The sequence below is a fragment of the Drosophila nasuta genome, chromosome X, assembly GCF_023558535.2.
Source record: "Drosophila nasuta strain 15112-1781.00 chromosome X, ASM2355853v1, whole genome shotgun sequence".
Classification (NCBI taxonomy): Eukaryota; Metazoa; Arthropoda; class Insecta; order Diptera; family Drosophilidae; genus Drosophila; species Drosophila nasuta.
Genome location: NC_083459.1, coordinates 30,316,060 through 30,332,888, shown reverse-complemented (window position 1 = coordinate 30,332,888; position 16,829 = coordinate 30,316,060). Strand labels below are relative to the sequence as shown.

At 36.4% G+C, this 16,829-nt stretch overlaps 2 protein-coding genes across 2 annotated transcripts; one reads left to right on the top strand and one right to left on the bottom strand.

Moving 5' to 3' along the window:
- The first annotated feature begins 1,130 nt into the window (after positions 1-1,130).
- Positions 1,131-1,926, top strand: LOC132795463 (uncharacterized). Its single transcript, XM_060806174.1, has one exon. It carries the CDS (start codon positions 1,384-1,386, stop codon positions 1,825-1,827), a length of 444 nt encoding a protein of 147 aa, XP_060662157.1. The 5' UTR covers positions 1,131-1,383; the 3' UTR covers positions 1,828-1,926.
- Positions 1,927-12,409: 10,483 nt separating this feature from the next.
- LOC132796820 (innexin inx7) lies at positions 12,410-15,313 on the bottom strand. The gene is made up of 3 exons (XM_060808132.1): positions 14,920-15,313; positions 13,530-14,242; positions 12,410-12,916 (listed from the first exon to the last, which is right to left on the bottom strand). The coding sequence occupies exons 1-3, from the start codon at positions 15,151-15,153 to the stop codon at positions 12,541-12,543; spliced, it is 1,323 nt and encodes a 440-aa protein (XP_060664115.1). The 5' UTR covers positions 15,154-15,313; the 3' UTR covers positions 12,410-12,540.
- Positions 15,314-16,829: the final 1,516 nt, after the last annotated feature.

Here is a 16,829-nt window from a genome sequence, read left to right as displayed (position 1 = left end):
TACCATATTAAGTGAGACCAGACTACTTTTAAAACATTGCCCTGATTTTCAAAAAAAAGGTTTTTATGCGTTTTTCTATTAAACCGTTTAGCAAAAATTTGTCAATCAAGACTTAAATCTTAAAATAAGATTTTTTTATTTTAAAAAGCAAATTTAGACAAAAAATCTTGATTTAATATTGTTCCAACCTAAAAATTATATTTCAAGATTGCTCTTTTTAAAATCGAAAAAAAAAATTTAAATAAAGATTTTTTTATCTAATTTTTTGCCAACTACATATATATTAAGAAATATATATGAAAAAATAGTTGAGTATTTTTATTTTGTAAATCTCGTCTAATAAACAAATTTATTATTTAATGCATGATTTGTGTGGATGCTAAAATTAACTAAAATGACATAGGAACTACAGGAGTCTAGTCACCAATTTTGGTGTCTGTAGCTCAACTAGTTGCCGAGATCGAGGTGTTTAAACTAGCGGACAGACAGAAAGACGGATGGATAGATAGATTTTTAGTGGCTACCCTTTACTTGTTCTTGCTGCGGGTATAAAAAGCTGCTTTCGCTTTGTTTGTATTGTTCTGTCCACAGAAATACACACACACACACACACACACACTAAAAAATCAACTCCAAGTTGAATGCCCTCGTTTGCTCTTGGGCGCCCAATGATGAAATTCCAATAAGAATTCGAACCAGCATGGCGGACACAGTCTGCAAGTAGGAGCCTAGCGGGAAGTGGGGAGGGGAGAGGAGGGGAGGGCAACAGCAGACATGTTTGAGCTAAAAACGCTGTAGACCTGTTGCTACGCAACAACAAGTTTTGATTGTTTTTAGTACAAGCGATAAACGATGAACGATTAACGATAACTCTGGGACACAGACAATAACAGGATGCGTACCTGGGCTAAACACACAGCTGACTGTCAGACAGACTAGTTCTAGGGCTAGCAAGAGAGCGACCAACAAAGAGAGCGAGAGAGCAAACAAGCTAGCGTCAGAGAGCGTGCTAGAGTTTCACACACACACACACACACACAGAGTCAGACACAAACGTACACACAGGTAGTCAAGCGCGCTCTCTCGCTTTGGGTTTGGAAACGATTGGAAACGAAGTTGAAACAACGCTTCAGTAACAGCTTGGCATTTGCTGACGACGCTGACAAACGACGAAACGAATCTCTCGACGTCTCTTGTGAGAGTGTGTGTGTGTGTGTGCGAGAGTGCGAGTGTGAGCAGTGCGTCATCACCCCGCCAACCCACCTAAACGAACCATTGCCAAATCCACCACCAGGCAAAAGCAACGCAACCATTGTGCAATCAACGTTACAACGTCAAATCCACAAAAGAAAGTCAACGTAACAACACAACAACAAGAACGAAATGTCTCTGTCGACGTCACTGCTGCTGGCTGCGCTGCTGCTGTGCTGCTGCATAAGCTTGGCAACTGCAATTGATTGCTATGTGTGCGATGCCAGCGACACGAAGAATCCTTTCCAGTGCGGCGAATATTTTGATCGCTTCGATCAGCCCGACATCCAGCCGCAGAATTGTTCCAATGTGCATGGCGCAACGTTTTGTGTGAAGCATGTGGGACGCTTTGAGGGCGGCATTGGGGCGAAACGTTTCTGCAGCTCCAAAGATTTGGGCAACTATTGTGATTATGTGCGCAACAAGGGCGATCGCATGGATTATCGCAGCTGCATCTACACTTGTGACACCGATGGCTGCAATGCGGCAACCACCACAACAACAACAACAACAGCTGCTGGACTCTGGGGTGTGGCGTTTACACTAATCGCAGCGATCTGGCAACGCTACTGCTGAGCGAGAGAGCCAGAGATTGAGAGAGCGGCCAGCTAACAAACATAGCTTTTTGTAAACAAAATACACACACACGCACACACGTTTTATTTTATACAACAACTAATTGTATTCTTTTTTTTTTTTGAGAGCTCCTAAGCTAAGCTGTTAGATGTTTAAGTTGAACAAAAGTAAAGTTTCTCACACACACAAGAAAACGAAAAGTAAACTTAATGGAATTGGAATCGAGTGAACTGGAATGGCTTGGGAATGAAACAGCGCTTGGCTTGACAGAGCGCGTGTTACGTACTCAGAGGGGGACGGGGGAAAGGTGTGGTGGATATTCGATAGGTTTGCGGCAAAAAGATTATTTGTTAATCGACAGATTGATAACTTGCCTCTTCTGACACACATTCAGCGTCTCTGTGTGTGAGTGTGTGTGTTTTGAAAGTTGTCATTGTATGCAGTTTTATCGATCATCTCTATCGCCTTGAATTCACTTTGCAATCGGCAAATGACCCTCGATCAAATGGTTTTGCAAATGATATAAATACAAATAGTAAAAAAAACGAAAAATTGATATTGACATTTCATTAAGCGAAAAACCATTTAATCCAGCTCAATTCGCGCTGATCGTTTTGCGGCTGCGGCTGCGGCTTTGCCGACAACGATTAAGGTCGCGATGTGTCGCCACTTGTGGCAACCTGTTATTTATTTCGTTCTATACTCTACGTATCTTGGGTATCATCACTAGCCCAGCGAACTAAGCTTACAGCTGAAGTTTAGTACAGTTGCTTCGATTAAAATTAAAAGTTAGCATATCAATTCTTATAGATTAGATCGCTTGATCATTATGAGAATATACTTTACTCTTGACGAAAATTCCCTTGTGAGTGCTTCGTTAAGTTTAAAGCACCTTGAGTAGTTATGTGAAATAGTTACCATAGAAATCAATACAGGCGAAATCCATTTTTGTATGAGCAACTCAACGAAACATTTCCTTAAATAGTTTCGTTAAGTTTTAAGCATATCAATTCTTATCGATTAGATCGCTTGATCATTATGAGAATATACTTTACTCCTAATCTCACTTGACGAAAATTCCCTTGTAAGTGCTTCGTTAAGTTTAAAGCACCTTGAGTAGTTATGTGAAATAGTTACCATAGAAATCAATACAGTGGAAATCCATTTTTGTATAAGCAACTCAACGAAACATTTTCTAAAAAAGTTTCGTTAAGTTTTAAGCACATCTGACATGCATATTTTTAACGAAAATTTAAATAAATATATCTTAACGAAACTTTGGAACTGAAAGTATCGTTAAGTTAAGCCACAATGCATCACCTTAACTTACAGCTATTATATAAATACTGGTAGCGATGCATCTTTTGACAAAACTCGTAATCCCTTCGTAATTCCCGTGTGAGTGCTTCGTTAAGTTTAAAGCACCTTGAGTAGTTATGTGAAATAGTTACCATAGAAATGAATAAAGAGAAATCCATTTTTGTATAAGCAATTCAACGAAACATTCAACTAAAAAAGTTTCGTTAAGTTTTAAGCACATCTGACAACTATCCCATGTATATTTTTAACGAAAATTTAAATAAATATATCTTAACGAAACTTTGGAATTGAAAGTCTCGTTAAGTTAAGCCACATTGCATCACCTTAACTTACAGCTATTATATAAATACTGGTAGCGATGCATCTTTTGACAAAACTCGTAATCGATACTTTTGCCGAGTGTCTACAATCAAAGTGTATCGAATTGAGCACAAGTCGGGGGAATTGGATCTTTAGTCTGAGTTGCGGCTTTTGAGGTTAGAATCGCCGCCTACGTTGTCCCAATTCCACGTCTAATGCGCCGTACCAATTCCATTTACAGTTGTTTTTTTGTCAAGCTTGCGTTGCGTAATTGTCTAAATTGAAAACGCCTTGAGTCGCTATATCATTGTCATGCGGCGCTAATTTGAGACTTTACCGCCTGGGCGGACATTGCCACCCAAAAAAAAACGAAGAGATGAAAAAACACATAAGAAAACATAGCACACACTGAGACGCCTCTGTGGTGATCATTGATGTACTATATATAGTGGAAATTTGTGGTTCTAATCGACACAGTCTCTTATCACCCAGCTCTTGACTAATCTGAGTGTATTCACACACACACACACACACTGTCGTACTGATGGATCCTCCTCTTCTTGGTCTCAATTGACTTTTATGACATTGTCTCATCAGCATAAAAACATCGTGTTCTTTGCCACTGAGCAATGCCCTCTTAATATGCCACAGACTGCAACTTTTATTGATCGAGAGCAAAGTTGACAAAACCATTAAATACACTGAAAATCGGATCAAATATACCGAAGTTTAGATTGTAGTGATTTTAGTATTTATCTATTTGGGGAAATTAATATTTTTTATTTTTAGTAATACTAATTTTAAGTAATTTGTATTTCTTCAAAGACTGACTTAGGATACAAGTTCAAACTCTGTGTAAAGTGAAAAATCTGTTCTTAAATACCGAAGACTTTAGTATAACTAAGAGTGGTTTTAGTATTTTTTATTTGTTTCAGTAATACGAATATTAGTATAGATGTATTTCTAAGAAGTTTGTGAGTACTTAGGATCAAAATTCAAATAATTTTATTTCAATATCAAATATAGACAAAACTCTGCGTAGAGTGAAAAATCTGTTCAAATATACCGAAGACTTTAATATAGATTGTCTTGATAATAATATAGATTGTCTTGATTTATTTATCTACATGGAAAATTTATTTTTATTTTCAGTAATGCAAATTTTTTGTTAAAATGTATTTCTAAAAAGTCTGTGTTCCATTTTAAAATATTACATATTATTTATTTGTTTTTTTTAATACATTACACCTTGAACATAACTCTTGACTCTGTAGAGTCGTGCTTAGTTTGCGTTTTTTGATTGGGTTTATAGTCTATAATCATTAGAATTTACGTCATTGGCAGAGCGTGTTGACGATTCCGTTTCAAATGCCGAGCTATAATTTGTAGTAACTGCGACTAACGAGCTGATAGTCCCAGATTTACAACTGTTCCCATTACGAGAGCATGCTAATCAGAGCTTACTCTATAAAACTGGCAATGATAATCTATATAGATACTACAGCAAAAGTTTCAAAGTAATATAATTGGTTTCTAATTATTATTATTAGTATTCCATTCTATATTGAGGATTGGTTTGTAATAAAGGAGAATATTGGTTGCTCTTATTTTGAAGTTGATCATTTAAATGTTTATAAAAGAAGGGAATATTTATGGTACTTCTTTATCATGTTTGTCTACAGGGTATTTTGAAGTTGATCATTTAAATGTTGTTAAAAGTACTTTGACATTACTTTTGAAAGCAAAGATTATGAATTTTGTTTACAAGGTTGCCGACAGCTTCTTAACATGATTATGTATTTTGTAGGGTGTCATGTAGTTTATCATATTTAAAAGTTTGCCATAGCAAAAGGAACTTTTATTTTGGAAACGGGCTTCTTTGTTGTATGTGTTTTTATAGGGTACTTTACTTTTAATAAAATTCCTAGTTAAGGTTTTTTTGTGGACAGGGTATCCGTAAGTCTATCATGCTGCTAGACTAGCTTAAATTCTTCTAGATTTGTCAAGGGCGAGAGGTCGTTGTGATATGTGTTTTTATAGGGTACTTTACTTTCATTTTAGATCCTTTCTAAGTTATATTTTTTGTTGACAGGGTATCTGTTAGTCTATCATGCTCTTGAACTAGCTAAAATTCTTCTAGATTTGTCTAAGGCGAGAGGTCAATAACATTTAGCTGATACGCCAGACAAAAAGCGATGAGCGATGAGCTGAGCCAAAATAGATGACAAGGTGGAGTGCTGAGGGGGCGAAAGAGTTGGGAGAGAAGGGGCCAGAGGGAGGAGGGAAGATGTAGAAGAGGAAGCAACAGCAAACAACAGCAGCAGCAGCATGTGCTCAAGGTCATTGCCAAGTGGGCAGCAACAGCGGCAAATGCAATGCGAACTGAAAAGCAAAACAAAGCAGACAGAGACAGAAGGAGTAGAGAAGAGGAAGATAGAGAGAGAAAGAGAGAGAGTGAGATGTAAAAGGTGTAAAAATAGAAATGCAGACAGAGTAAACAGAAATAGCAGACGAAGAACAGAGAACAGACGGAAGGCAATGGAAAACTCTGGAGAAGTCGCATAGCACAACATGCAGAAGGGAAAAACAAAAACAGATATCGTAAAATTTCCGGGCAATAAAAACGCCATTAGAACGTGCCACATGCTGCACAAACACACACACACACACACACGCACACATGGCCAGACGAGACGCATCGACGTAAACAACCCCCGATGTTGAACGCAACCCTTGGCCTCGCTTTGATTTCACCCAAAACAAAAACAAAAATACTCGAAATGCATTTCTACGTTTCCCGGAAATCGCTCGCAATTTATTTTCTGTGACGTCTCTCGAATTCGGAGTTCTCAGTTCGAAGTTCGTTGTTCGAATTTCAATTTCAATTCCTGGTTTTTGCGTGTTTCGATTCCGGATTTGCGCCGTACATCGTTTTTGGACAGGGCTGCTGCGACGTCATCATCATTCAACAGGGGTTGCAACCCTCACACCGCTCGATCCTAAAAGAGAGTCGCACTTTTGTTCGCTCTCTCTCTCTCTCTGTCTCTGAGCGGAATTTCCTTTGTCTGCGTACTGTACTCGCAATTTTGGTTGAGTGAGTTTTGTGACGAAGCAAGCCAAAACTGACCTACGCAGCGTTGCGATTTCATCATTCGTCCTGGTCCTGACGGAAGTGCTTCCTTGTTCCAACCCGGAACAAAGACACAACAAAGACAAAGACGCAATTGCGGAAACAAAGCCACAACAACAAATTCCCAGACTCTCTGCTTAGACAAAGAGCAAAACGCATGACGCTGACAGCTAATATATTCCATATGAAATAAATTGGATTTTCAGATTTTTAAGAACGATATTTAAAGCACAAACCAAATAAACCTTGTTAAGGTTTGTCAATGTAAAAGATAAAGCATATTAGCATTCGAGTGTTGTTTAAGGATTTAAGGTTTAAGATGTAATAAATATAAAAAGCTAAATCTATAAGGAGAATCATTCAGAATAATATTTCGATTATTGAAGTGAGTCAAAAGTAAAAGAAAAAAATTGGGGACGAACTAGAAAACTCTTCCTTGAACTCAATATAATAATGTGCAAATAAATGGTATAGAAAATCGGGTGCAATCGCGTGTTTTTTAAGGACTTAAGGTTTAAGATAAGATAAATCTAAAAATCAAAATCATTCGGAATAACATTTTGGTTATTGGAGTGAGTCAAAAGTAAAGGAATAAAATTTGGGGACGAACTAGAAAATTCTACGTATAATCCAAGAAAATAATGTGCAATTAAATGATAAAGAAAATTAGCATTCAGGTGTTTTTGAAGGATTTAAGGTTTAAGATAAGATAAATCCAAAAAAATGGAAGAAATTAGAATCATTCAGAATAAGACTGTTTTGCTTTTTCGAGCTAGAAACTTCTAATTATAACTCTGTTAATCTTGAATTGTTTGTAGAATTGCCTAGTTCATCCCCAAAACATTTAGATTTATCAAAAAGTATCCGTTACGAAATCGGATATTTGCAATATTGACAAAACTTTTTATAAAGATTTCATATTACAAGTATTTTAAGCCCCCACAATAAATAAATTAAAAAATCAAAAATATATTGAATTCAGTGTTCTTAAATTCCAAAAATTACCTTACATGAAGTATACAAATTTTAAATTTTAATTTAAATAACTTTGAATATTTTATTTCCTAAAATTTCACCACAATTCAAATACGTGGCTAGGCTGTCACCTTTTTTTTGTGGTGCATGCCACAAGCCATCACGTGGCTCCAAATTGGGGTCGTTCATTCATTGAAATTGCATATAAATCGCAATAAAATGCGCTCGACATGCAAATTGATCCGAAAATGTAGTTCCTGCTTCTTTCCGATTGCCACAGCCGCACCCCCAATTCGCTCTTCTTATTTTTTAGAGGGGCGAGAAGCGAGTAAACATTTGCTAATCCACACAAATTAAATGCAATTGAAATAAATTTGCATGCTAAGAAAATTGGCAGACTCTCACGAGGCGCATGCAACAAGTGTTCCAATTGCATAAATTTATTGGCAACGAATGACCAGACCAAACCGAGTCAAACATAGACACAAATTTCCACCAGGTCCACTCTAAGCTCCCCCTATTGCCAGTCGTATTCTCAGACCCCAAACGATTCCCAGTCGCAACCCCATCTCGAAGCTCGTTCCGCTTGCTTGGCGCAGTTCAAAGTGTTAATTGTCGCATAAATTTTGATAATTGAAGCAATTTGCAGTTTGTTGGAATGTCCCAAGGATGTTGTGATGGGGTAAAGAATGTGTTCCTTATTATAATTATTATTATTATTGTGATTATAATGATCATTTTCGTTATTACGATTACTATTTTTTATTATTATTACTATTACTGTTTTTATTATTATTACTTTTGTTATTATTATTATTATTATTAATATTATTATGATCATTACTATTATTAGCATTAGCATTAGCTTTACCGCTAGCATTAGCATTTGCATTATTGTTAGCATTACCGCTAGCATTAGCATTAGCATTATTGTTAGCATTACCGATAGTGTTAGTATTACCATTAGTATTAACATTAGCATTAGCTTTAGCATTAGCATTAGCATTAGCATTAACATTAGCATTAGCATTAGCATTAGCATTAGCATTAGCATTAGCATTAGCATTAGCATTAGCATTAGCATTAGCATTAGCATTAGCATTAGCATTAGCATAAGCATAAGCATTAGGATTAGCATTAGCATTAGCATTAGCATTAGCATTATCATTAGCATTATTGTTAGCATTACCGTTAGTGTTAGCATTAGCATTAGCATTATCGATACCACTATCGTTAGGATTACCGTTAGCATTAGCATTAGCATTACCGTTAGCATTACCCTTAGCACTACCGTTAGCATTAGCATTAGCATTAGCATTACCGTTAGCATTACCCTTAGCACTACCGTTAGCATTAGCATTAGCATTAGCATTAGCATTAGCATTGGCATTAGCATTAGCATTAGCATTAGCATTAGCATTAGCATTAGCATTAGCATTAGCATTAGCATTAGCATTAGCATTAGCATTAGCATTAGCATTAGCATTAGCATTAGCATTAGCATTAGCATTAGCATTAGCATTAGCATTAGCATTAGCATTAGCATTAGCATTAGCATTAGCATTAGCATTAGCATTAGCATTAGCATTAGCATTAGCATTAGCATTAGCATTAGCATTAGCATTAGCATTAGCATTAGCATTAGCATTAGCATTAGCATTAGCATTAGCATTAGCATTAGCATTGGCATTGGCATTGGCATTGGCATTGGCATTGGCATTGGCATTGGCATTGGCATTGGCATTGGCATTGGCATTGGCATTGGCATTGGCATTGGCATTGGCATTGGCATTGGCATTGGCATTGGCATTAGCATTAGCATTAGCATTAGCATTAGTATTAGCATTAGCATTAGCAGTAGCATTGACAGCAGTATTAACATCAAGCATAAATCACAAAAAACGAATCATTATCATTCCTACTCTCATTAACATTATTTTTCTCTATTTACAGGGCATCTGCAAGTCGCTCACTTTATAACAGCTGTGACGCTTGTTACAATTCTTCGCTCCCCGCTGTTCTTGACCATCTTTGAATACCCGCGCGACTCTTTATTTGGGGGGCTAGCCGTGAATCGTTAAAGACAACTCAATAGGGGCCAGAAGAACCTGTCATACCAGGTAAGCTTGTTCTGCTGCTTCTTCTTCTTCGTCTAGAGACCAAGTCGCAAATGTTAACGGTCATTCACCATTGCGCGAGTGAGAGAGAGAGAGAGAGAGAACGAACTCTAAAGACGAATCGAAACAATAAGAAAAGAAAACAATGCTCGTGCCATACAATTATTTATTGTGTGTTTCTTTTTTTTTGGTTAACGTTGCTGTTGTTGTTCTTTGCTGTCTTTTCATTTCGTTTGGCATTTTGTTGTTTCTGCTTTGTCAGAGCTCCAGGAATAAAATAAAGAAGAAAATGTGGCACTTGATATGCAAAACGATAAAAGAAACGTGCACGATATTCAGAAGTTTTTGTATGTATTTCGCCTATGTGACAAATTTACTTTACTTGCCTGATTTCAATCCAACAATCCAACAATTCCACAATCGAACAAGCCAACAACAGGCCGCAAAACCAACAATCCCACAATAAACCTGATCACAGTTTTCATTTTTTTTTTTTTTGTTGCCCCTTCCACTTTTTGCATTGATTTCATTTCGAAAGTCTAAAACAAAATGTAAATAATGGAAAGACTCGCATACTCTTTAAAGCAAACTTTTAAATATGGATTTCGAATTGATTTATAGGGTATTTGCCAGTCGAATCTTCTAATTCACCACCTCCACTCTCGTACACTTTATTTTCCTTTTTTTTTTTTTTTTTGCTATTAACTCAACTACTTAAAACGACAGCAAACACATGTCGAGTGTCAGGCCTCAAGAAGGAGACAAGAGGCGTGGACAACACTGGTAGTAGAGTGGTGCAGGGGGCGTGGCAGAGGAGGCGGAACGCGGCGCGAGTGCGTTGTGTATTTGGACAGCAAGCGAGTCAAAAGTGAATACAACTCGTCGGCATTGACCGCAAAATAGACGCGCGAGTTGGCAAACATCATAATAATTGTCAAATACCTAAAAAAGAATCACAAACGAAATCGATTTTTTAGTTTTTAAATTTTTTTACTTTGGATATGTCTAGATGCTGTCAGTCAATAAAATATATACTAAATTTAAAGTTGGGTAGATTTTTCTTTAAAATTACAATGAATGCAAAACTTTTTCTTTTATTATTTTCATGAAACTAAATTTCAAGAAAATACAAAAGTATGATATTTTAGAAACCATTTTTTATTATTTTTTTGAAATTTATTCTTTTATAGCATATAAAATTTCAAGAAAATACTAAAATACAAAAGTATGATAATTTAGAAACCATTTTTTATTATTTTTTTGAAATTTATTCTTTCCAAGTATATAACACTAAATTTTAAAGAAATACTATAAAGTTTATCTATAGAATCAAATTTTTGCATTAACTTTGAACTAATTTTATTGTTTATACAAAAACTTCTTTGAGTTCTAAGCTAGACTTTCACATTGTGCTTCATCATAGGGTATCTAACGATAATAAGCGGAGACGTGCTCGAATAAGGCACGCTGATCAGGTGTCATAACTAACTGGCAATTACATGTATACAAATATGGCTACCGAATGAATTTAATGGATGATTTTCAAGTTTTTGCTCAATTTTTTTGTTGCTTGTTGCTTGCCAACTTTAAGTTAAAGTGTCGAAATGTGACCAGCTTTAAAAGCAACAAATTGACAGACTGCCCATATAAGTGCATAATTGCGTAAAATCTCAGGATCTCTGTTGAGTGCAAAGCGTGTAGAAATTAGTTAGGGGTTTTTGTTATAAGGGTACTAACATTCAACTATGGCAAATTATGCCTAATGCAATGGGGTTTTAACTGGTTTGGCTAACAATCTGGTATATTTTGAGCTCTACGGTATATTTCGAATACAATACTTAATCGATATACAAAATAAGGCCTTTGGTATATTTTAGTTGTTTGGCGATACATTAATTTGGTAGATTTTAAGAATAATACCGTACTATTTTTCTTTAACTTCGAATGTAGTGCTTCATCTAGATACTAAATATGGTCTTTGGTATATTTTTAGTATTTTACAGTATATTAATTTGGTATATTTTAAATTAATACCGCACTTACATATTTGCTTTTTTTTAGAAATGGATCTCAGCTTCAGTTTTGAAGTTAAAATTTTGCGTCGTTAAGCTTATAATCTGAAGTTTGATGAAGAAGTTGAAAAGCGGACTTAAAGTATTATTCAAAGGTTGGATGAACTAATAATTACTTAGTTGATTATTACTTTTTGAGCACGATTTGGTTATAGTAAGGATTGTATTGCATTTGTGTTATCAGTAACTGTAATTTCAATCATGACCTCCATTTGCTTCAAGCTTCAGATGCTTGACACCAAATCTGACCAAATCTTTGATCTCGGATTCAAAAACCACAGTGGGCCACGCCTCATTGTCGTTGTCGCTGTCGGTGTCAACGGAAAGTGGGTCAAGCCACAGTCAAGCCACAGTTAAAGCACAGTCAAGAGCGTTGAATGCAAAGTCAAGCAGCGATACCGATAAGTAAATGTCGACAAAAAAAAAAGAAGAAAAAAAATTAAATCAAATGGGGGTGCTGTGAACATTTGGCCCACATGGAGCCACACCCACATGATAAGGTGAATCGCCTCAGCCGGTTTGCTTTTAACGTTTCTTTTCAATTTCTAAACTGGCCCGCAGCCATTTTATTTCTCTCTTGATTTGAATACTTTTAAGTATTTCAATCTTTGTTTGTTTGCTTTTTTTTTTTTGGTGTAAACCCGTTTTGAAAACAAAGCCAAAGAACTTAAAAATAAATTTATTTGGGGGAAAAAACCATTTACAAAGAAAAAAAAATTGTATTGTAGAAAAAATGTGTAAAGAAATCCATAATTAATTGCCTAAAGCTTAAATTAATGTACATAAAATTAAATGTCGATTAGGCAGGCAACGTGGCGCCATCTGTGGGTGATTTTGGTGCAACAGACGCTCCGCCGCGATGATGCAACAACGGGGCATCCACGGTGTCCAGTGATTCGAGTAAAGGATATTTTGCCGTACTTCCGGAACTTCCAGCTGCTTCCCTTTCGCGTGCCTTGTAATCGTTGATATCGTTATCGTGTATCGGATCGTTGGGGAACTCGCTGGCCAGATGGTAGATGACCTTTTGGAAGAGGAATTCCGATAGATTTGTACGCAAGAAGAACAGGAACATCCAATTGGAGAAATTGCATTTCTGTATAACCGACTTCAGATCGGATTCATCTATTTTGCCCGGCTTTGCCCAGTATAACGACCATTTTGAAAAGGTGACGCTAAAAGTGAAAGAAAGCAAAGAAAGATTGAAATGGTTAGTTACTAAATATGTTAGCAAATTTTTGCTTTTAGGGTCCTACACTTAAGACTCCTTAATTTGAGTTTGAGTGCTTTAACTACTTGGAAGCTGTTTAAAATAATGTTATAAGTATGTTATAACATATGGTATATTTTAAATGTTATGGTATGTCGTGATACTAAATTTAGTTGTTGGGATACTAAAGTATATTTTGGCTATGTTTGTTCGGTATATTTTAAATGTTATACTAAATTTACTTGTTGGGATATTAAAGTATATTTTGGGTATATTTGCTTGGTATATTTTAAATGTTTTGGTATGTCGTTATACTAAATTTACTTGTTGGTATACCTAAGTATATATTAGCTGTATTGTTTTGGTATAAATACTGTGTTCATATTGTTTTGTTGGTATTCAAAATGAGTAACGGGTATGTCATAGTCAAGCACACTCGAATGTAACTTTCAGACATTCCAAAGCTTGCCAAACTTACATCACAATATTGTTCCAAAATTAAACAGTTTTAGAGTTGAAAGAGTTTATATAAACGGACGGACAGACGGATGGACATAAAAATCTCAAATTAAACTTACTTCTTGTAGAAGAAGACAGTGAAGAGACGCCACAAAAGTCCGAGCACGGTGACGGTCAGTAGAAATGCATACCAGAACCACAGAATGGTATAAATCTTCTCGTTCATAATGTTCAAAGCCATCACACACAGAGTGTCGTGTTCCTGCAACGAACCTGAGGCACCATACTTGTAGAAGGTGCACTTGGTCACTTTGGGGAACACAACATCGAGTGCATCCATTTTGTCGACCCAACGTTCTCGCAGCACTTTGATGCCCAAAGTGAGAAATTCACGTCCCAAAAATCGATGCGTCCAATAGATTTGCAATAACAAATTGAACAAGTTGAGCAGCTCGGCAAAGACCAAATGTGCGCCCCACGATTGATTCAATCGCATGCGATCAATCATCGTACGACGTATGTTGATCACACGCTCCTCAGCCTCCGCCATCGATGGTATATTGAGTTTGCCAATTCGCATGCTGTCATGCTTCAGATATTTCGTTAATCCAACCATACGCAATCCATAGACAAGTGCCTTGATGCGACCACCCTCCCATTTCTTCCACAGCATGTGTGGCATGTAGAAGCACAAAGCTTGAGCGAAGAGCACAAATGGCACCCACTGGTAGTAGGCGTGTCGCTTGATTTTGTCCTCATTACGATTGTAGGGTCCGATGCCAGGTTGAAAGATGCTGCCCGATTCGAGGGCTGTGTTGTTCACATGACGCACCTGATGAGCAGATAAGAAAAGGGTTATTCATTTGGGAGAAAAACTCATGCGACCTCCTTAATGGTACCGTTTGCTATCAAATCAATAGTAATAGCGAAATATATACGATCTTTATGATGGAGTGAATGAGATGACATTGAGAACTCTGTGATTGTTAATTGACAAGAACAAGGCTTTATTGGACGTTCTAAAGGGTTGTCCAACTCAAAATGAAACAACATTTTAAATTTGTTGAACAGATAAACGAAGAGAATGAATGAAAAGCGCAGAGGGAGGGAAGAATGAAGTAGAAAGCTATGTAGTTATAAGAGAAGAGAGAGAATAGAATAAAAAAATAATGCGGAGAATGGGAAGAAAGAAGCAGAAAGCAGGAGCATTTCAATAAAATCACTAACAGACCTCCTAGGTGGTACCGCTGCTACAAATCAATATCAATATTAAATAGAAGATCTCTATATAATAGAAATAATTGTAGAATGTGGCAGGAAGCAAAATGATATTAATGTTAAGTGATATCAAGGTAAATACCAAATGTTTTGATCATTATTACAAGATCGAAAAATTGGTTAACATTTTGTAGTAAAATTCCACAACACTTGAACACAAGAAATAAGTTGTAAAGTAGTCGCCACAAAGTTGAAGTAGAAAAAATCTTATCTAACGAAATGAATACTTACCACTGTAAACGTGGGCGTGAAGAAGCAGAAGGTGTTTATCACAGGAGCGACCACATTATCGGATATGCACTGTATGTGCTCGCCAATGTATTGGCGCGAGGTAATCAATAGGGTTGCCACCAGCAGCAAGACAAAGGTCCAACGGTAGTGGAGCTTAAACACAATATTATCGATAATCACACGCGATAAATCGAACTTCAGATATTGCTTAACCGAAGCGAATGTGCTAAGCATGTTTAGAACGTTTCTTTCGGTCTGATATCAGACCTCCGTGTCCGTGGGCTTCTGTATTTGTATTTCGATTGTTCGCTTTTTTTTTTGGGATTTACGTGCGTGAAGCTCCTCGTATCGTTGCTGTTGTCCGCACACTGCAAGGCTATGCACAGTTACGCCAGTTGGCCAGTCAGTCGAAACGATCGTGCGAGTGCGAGTAATGAAAAGCCTTATCATCAAACTCAACCCTATCTCCGCTAAGTGCCGATCTGCCCCAAAAGAAATATAGAAAAAAAGCTGTTGTGAGCGCCAAAATGCGACAACGATAAGATAATACTACAAGAGACAATAAAAAAAAGAGTTAAGCACATTTATTGAGTTTATTATATTTGGCTGCTCTGCAGTTGAGAGTCAATTGGTAATATCAGAGAGAAGAAACTAGGAAGTTCTTCAATTTGCAGAGAGTAGAAGCTAGAAAATTCTACTTAAATCTGCTCGCATTCTACTCTCTCTCAATAGAGTGTCGCTTGTCCTGCTTCCACCAAATGAGTTTTTTTTTTAATTGAGTGCAAAGTGAAGGTGGTCGGTAAGGTCTAGGAGGCTGAGATTATAAACTGTGTTTAATGGTAGTTTTCTCAACTAATGAGACTGCACCGGCGATAAATGTAACACTTCTTGGCATAGATTAGTGTTTTTTAGGCTTTGCAGTTAGATATTGAAATATATTATATTATATTGAATCACCCAAAATGTAAGAAATGTTGAAATAAAATAAAAATACATTGGTCTCATAATATAACAAAATTTTGACTCCAAGTTGAGTTTATTAAAGAATTTTTCAATTCGGTCTTAGGCACTGTTACAGCTGGTTGATGGTAGGGTTGGGAGGGTTGGAAGGCTGTTTGGGGATTTTCTTAGCTGACAGCTGCAATAAGAGAGCTAGACAACAAATTTAAGTTTAAAACTGTTTTTAATTGAAAAAAAAACAAATTTAAGAAGTTAAAATTGCAAACTTGCGAATAGATGGTTGATGGTAAGGTTGGGAAGGTCGCACGGTTGTTGGAGCTTATCTTAGTGACAATTGAAATACGAGAGCCAAAAAACAAATTTAAGAGTTAATTCTCTAAGCATGGTTAAGAAAATGTCTTTGTTAGATATGCATCTGGCAAAAATAGTTATCGATAGTCCTATCTTTGTACATCAATAAAACACTGAATAAACTAAATTATATCAGTCTTTAATGAAGAATTATTCTCAAAAATAATTGTAAAAAGTTAAAATTGCAAAATTAACTTCAAGAAAATACTGCAACTATTTTTAAAAGAGATTTGAACAAAGGAAAGCGAAAAAATAAAACACTTTTATATAAGCAACAAAGAATTGCTGTTAGATCTTGCTTTTTAGCTTGGACAAACAAAAACTGGTTCAGTTATTCACACAAACAAATAAAATAAGATCGCCACTAAGCAGTGAAAGATTTATAGCTTTAGGCAACGGATTTAACACACAAGCTAACAGAAAATGGTTCAAGTTTTGGGGACAAAACACTCGACTTAAAGAGCGCAAACATTTCGCTTGAAGCGCTCTCTGACCTCGTTCTGACAATTTGTACTTTATCAGTTGAAATCGAATCGGACAACAACATATTGACAGAGATCAGTGTTGGGCTTAGAATATGACTCGGTCAGCAAGAAAAT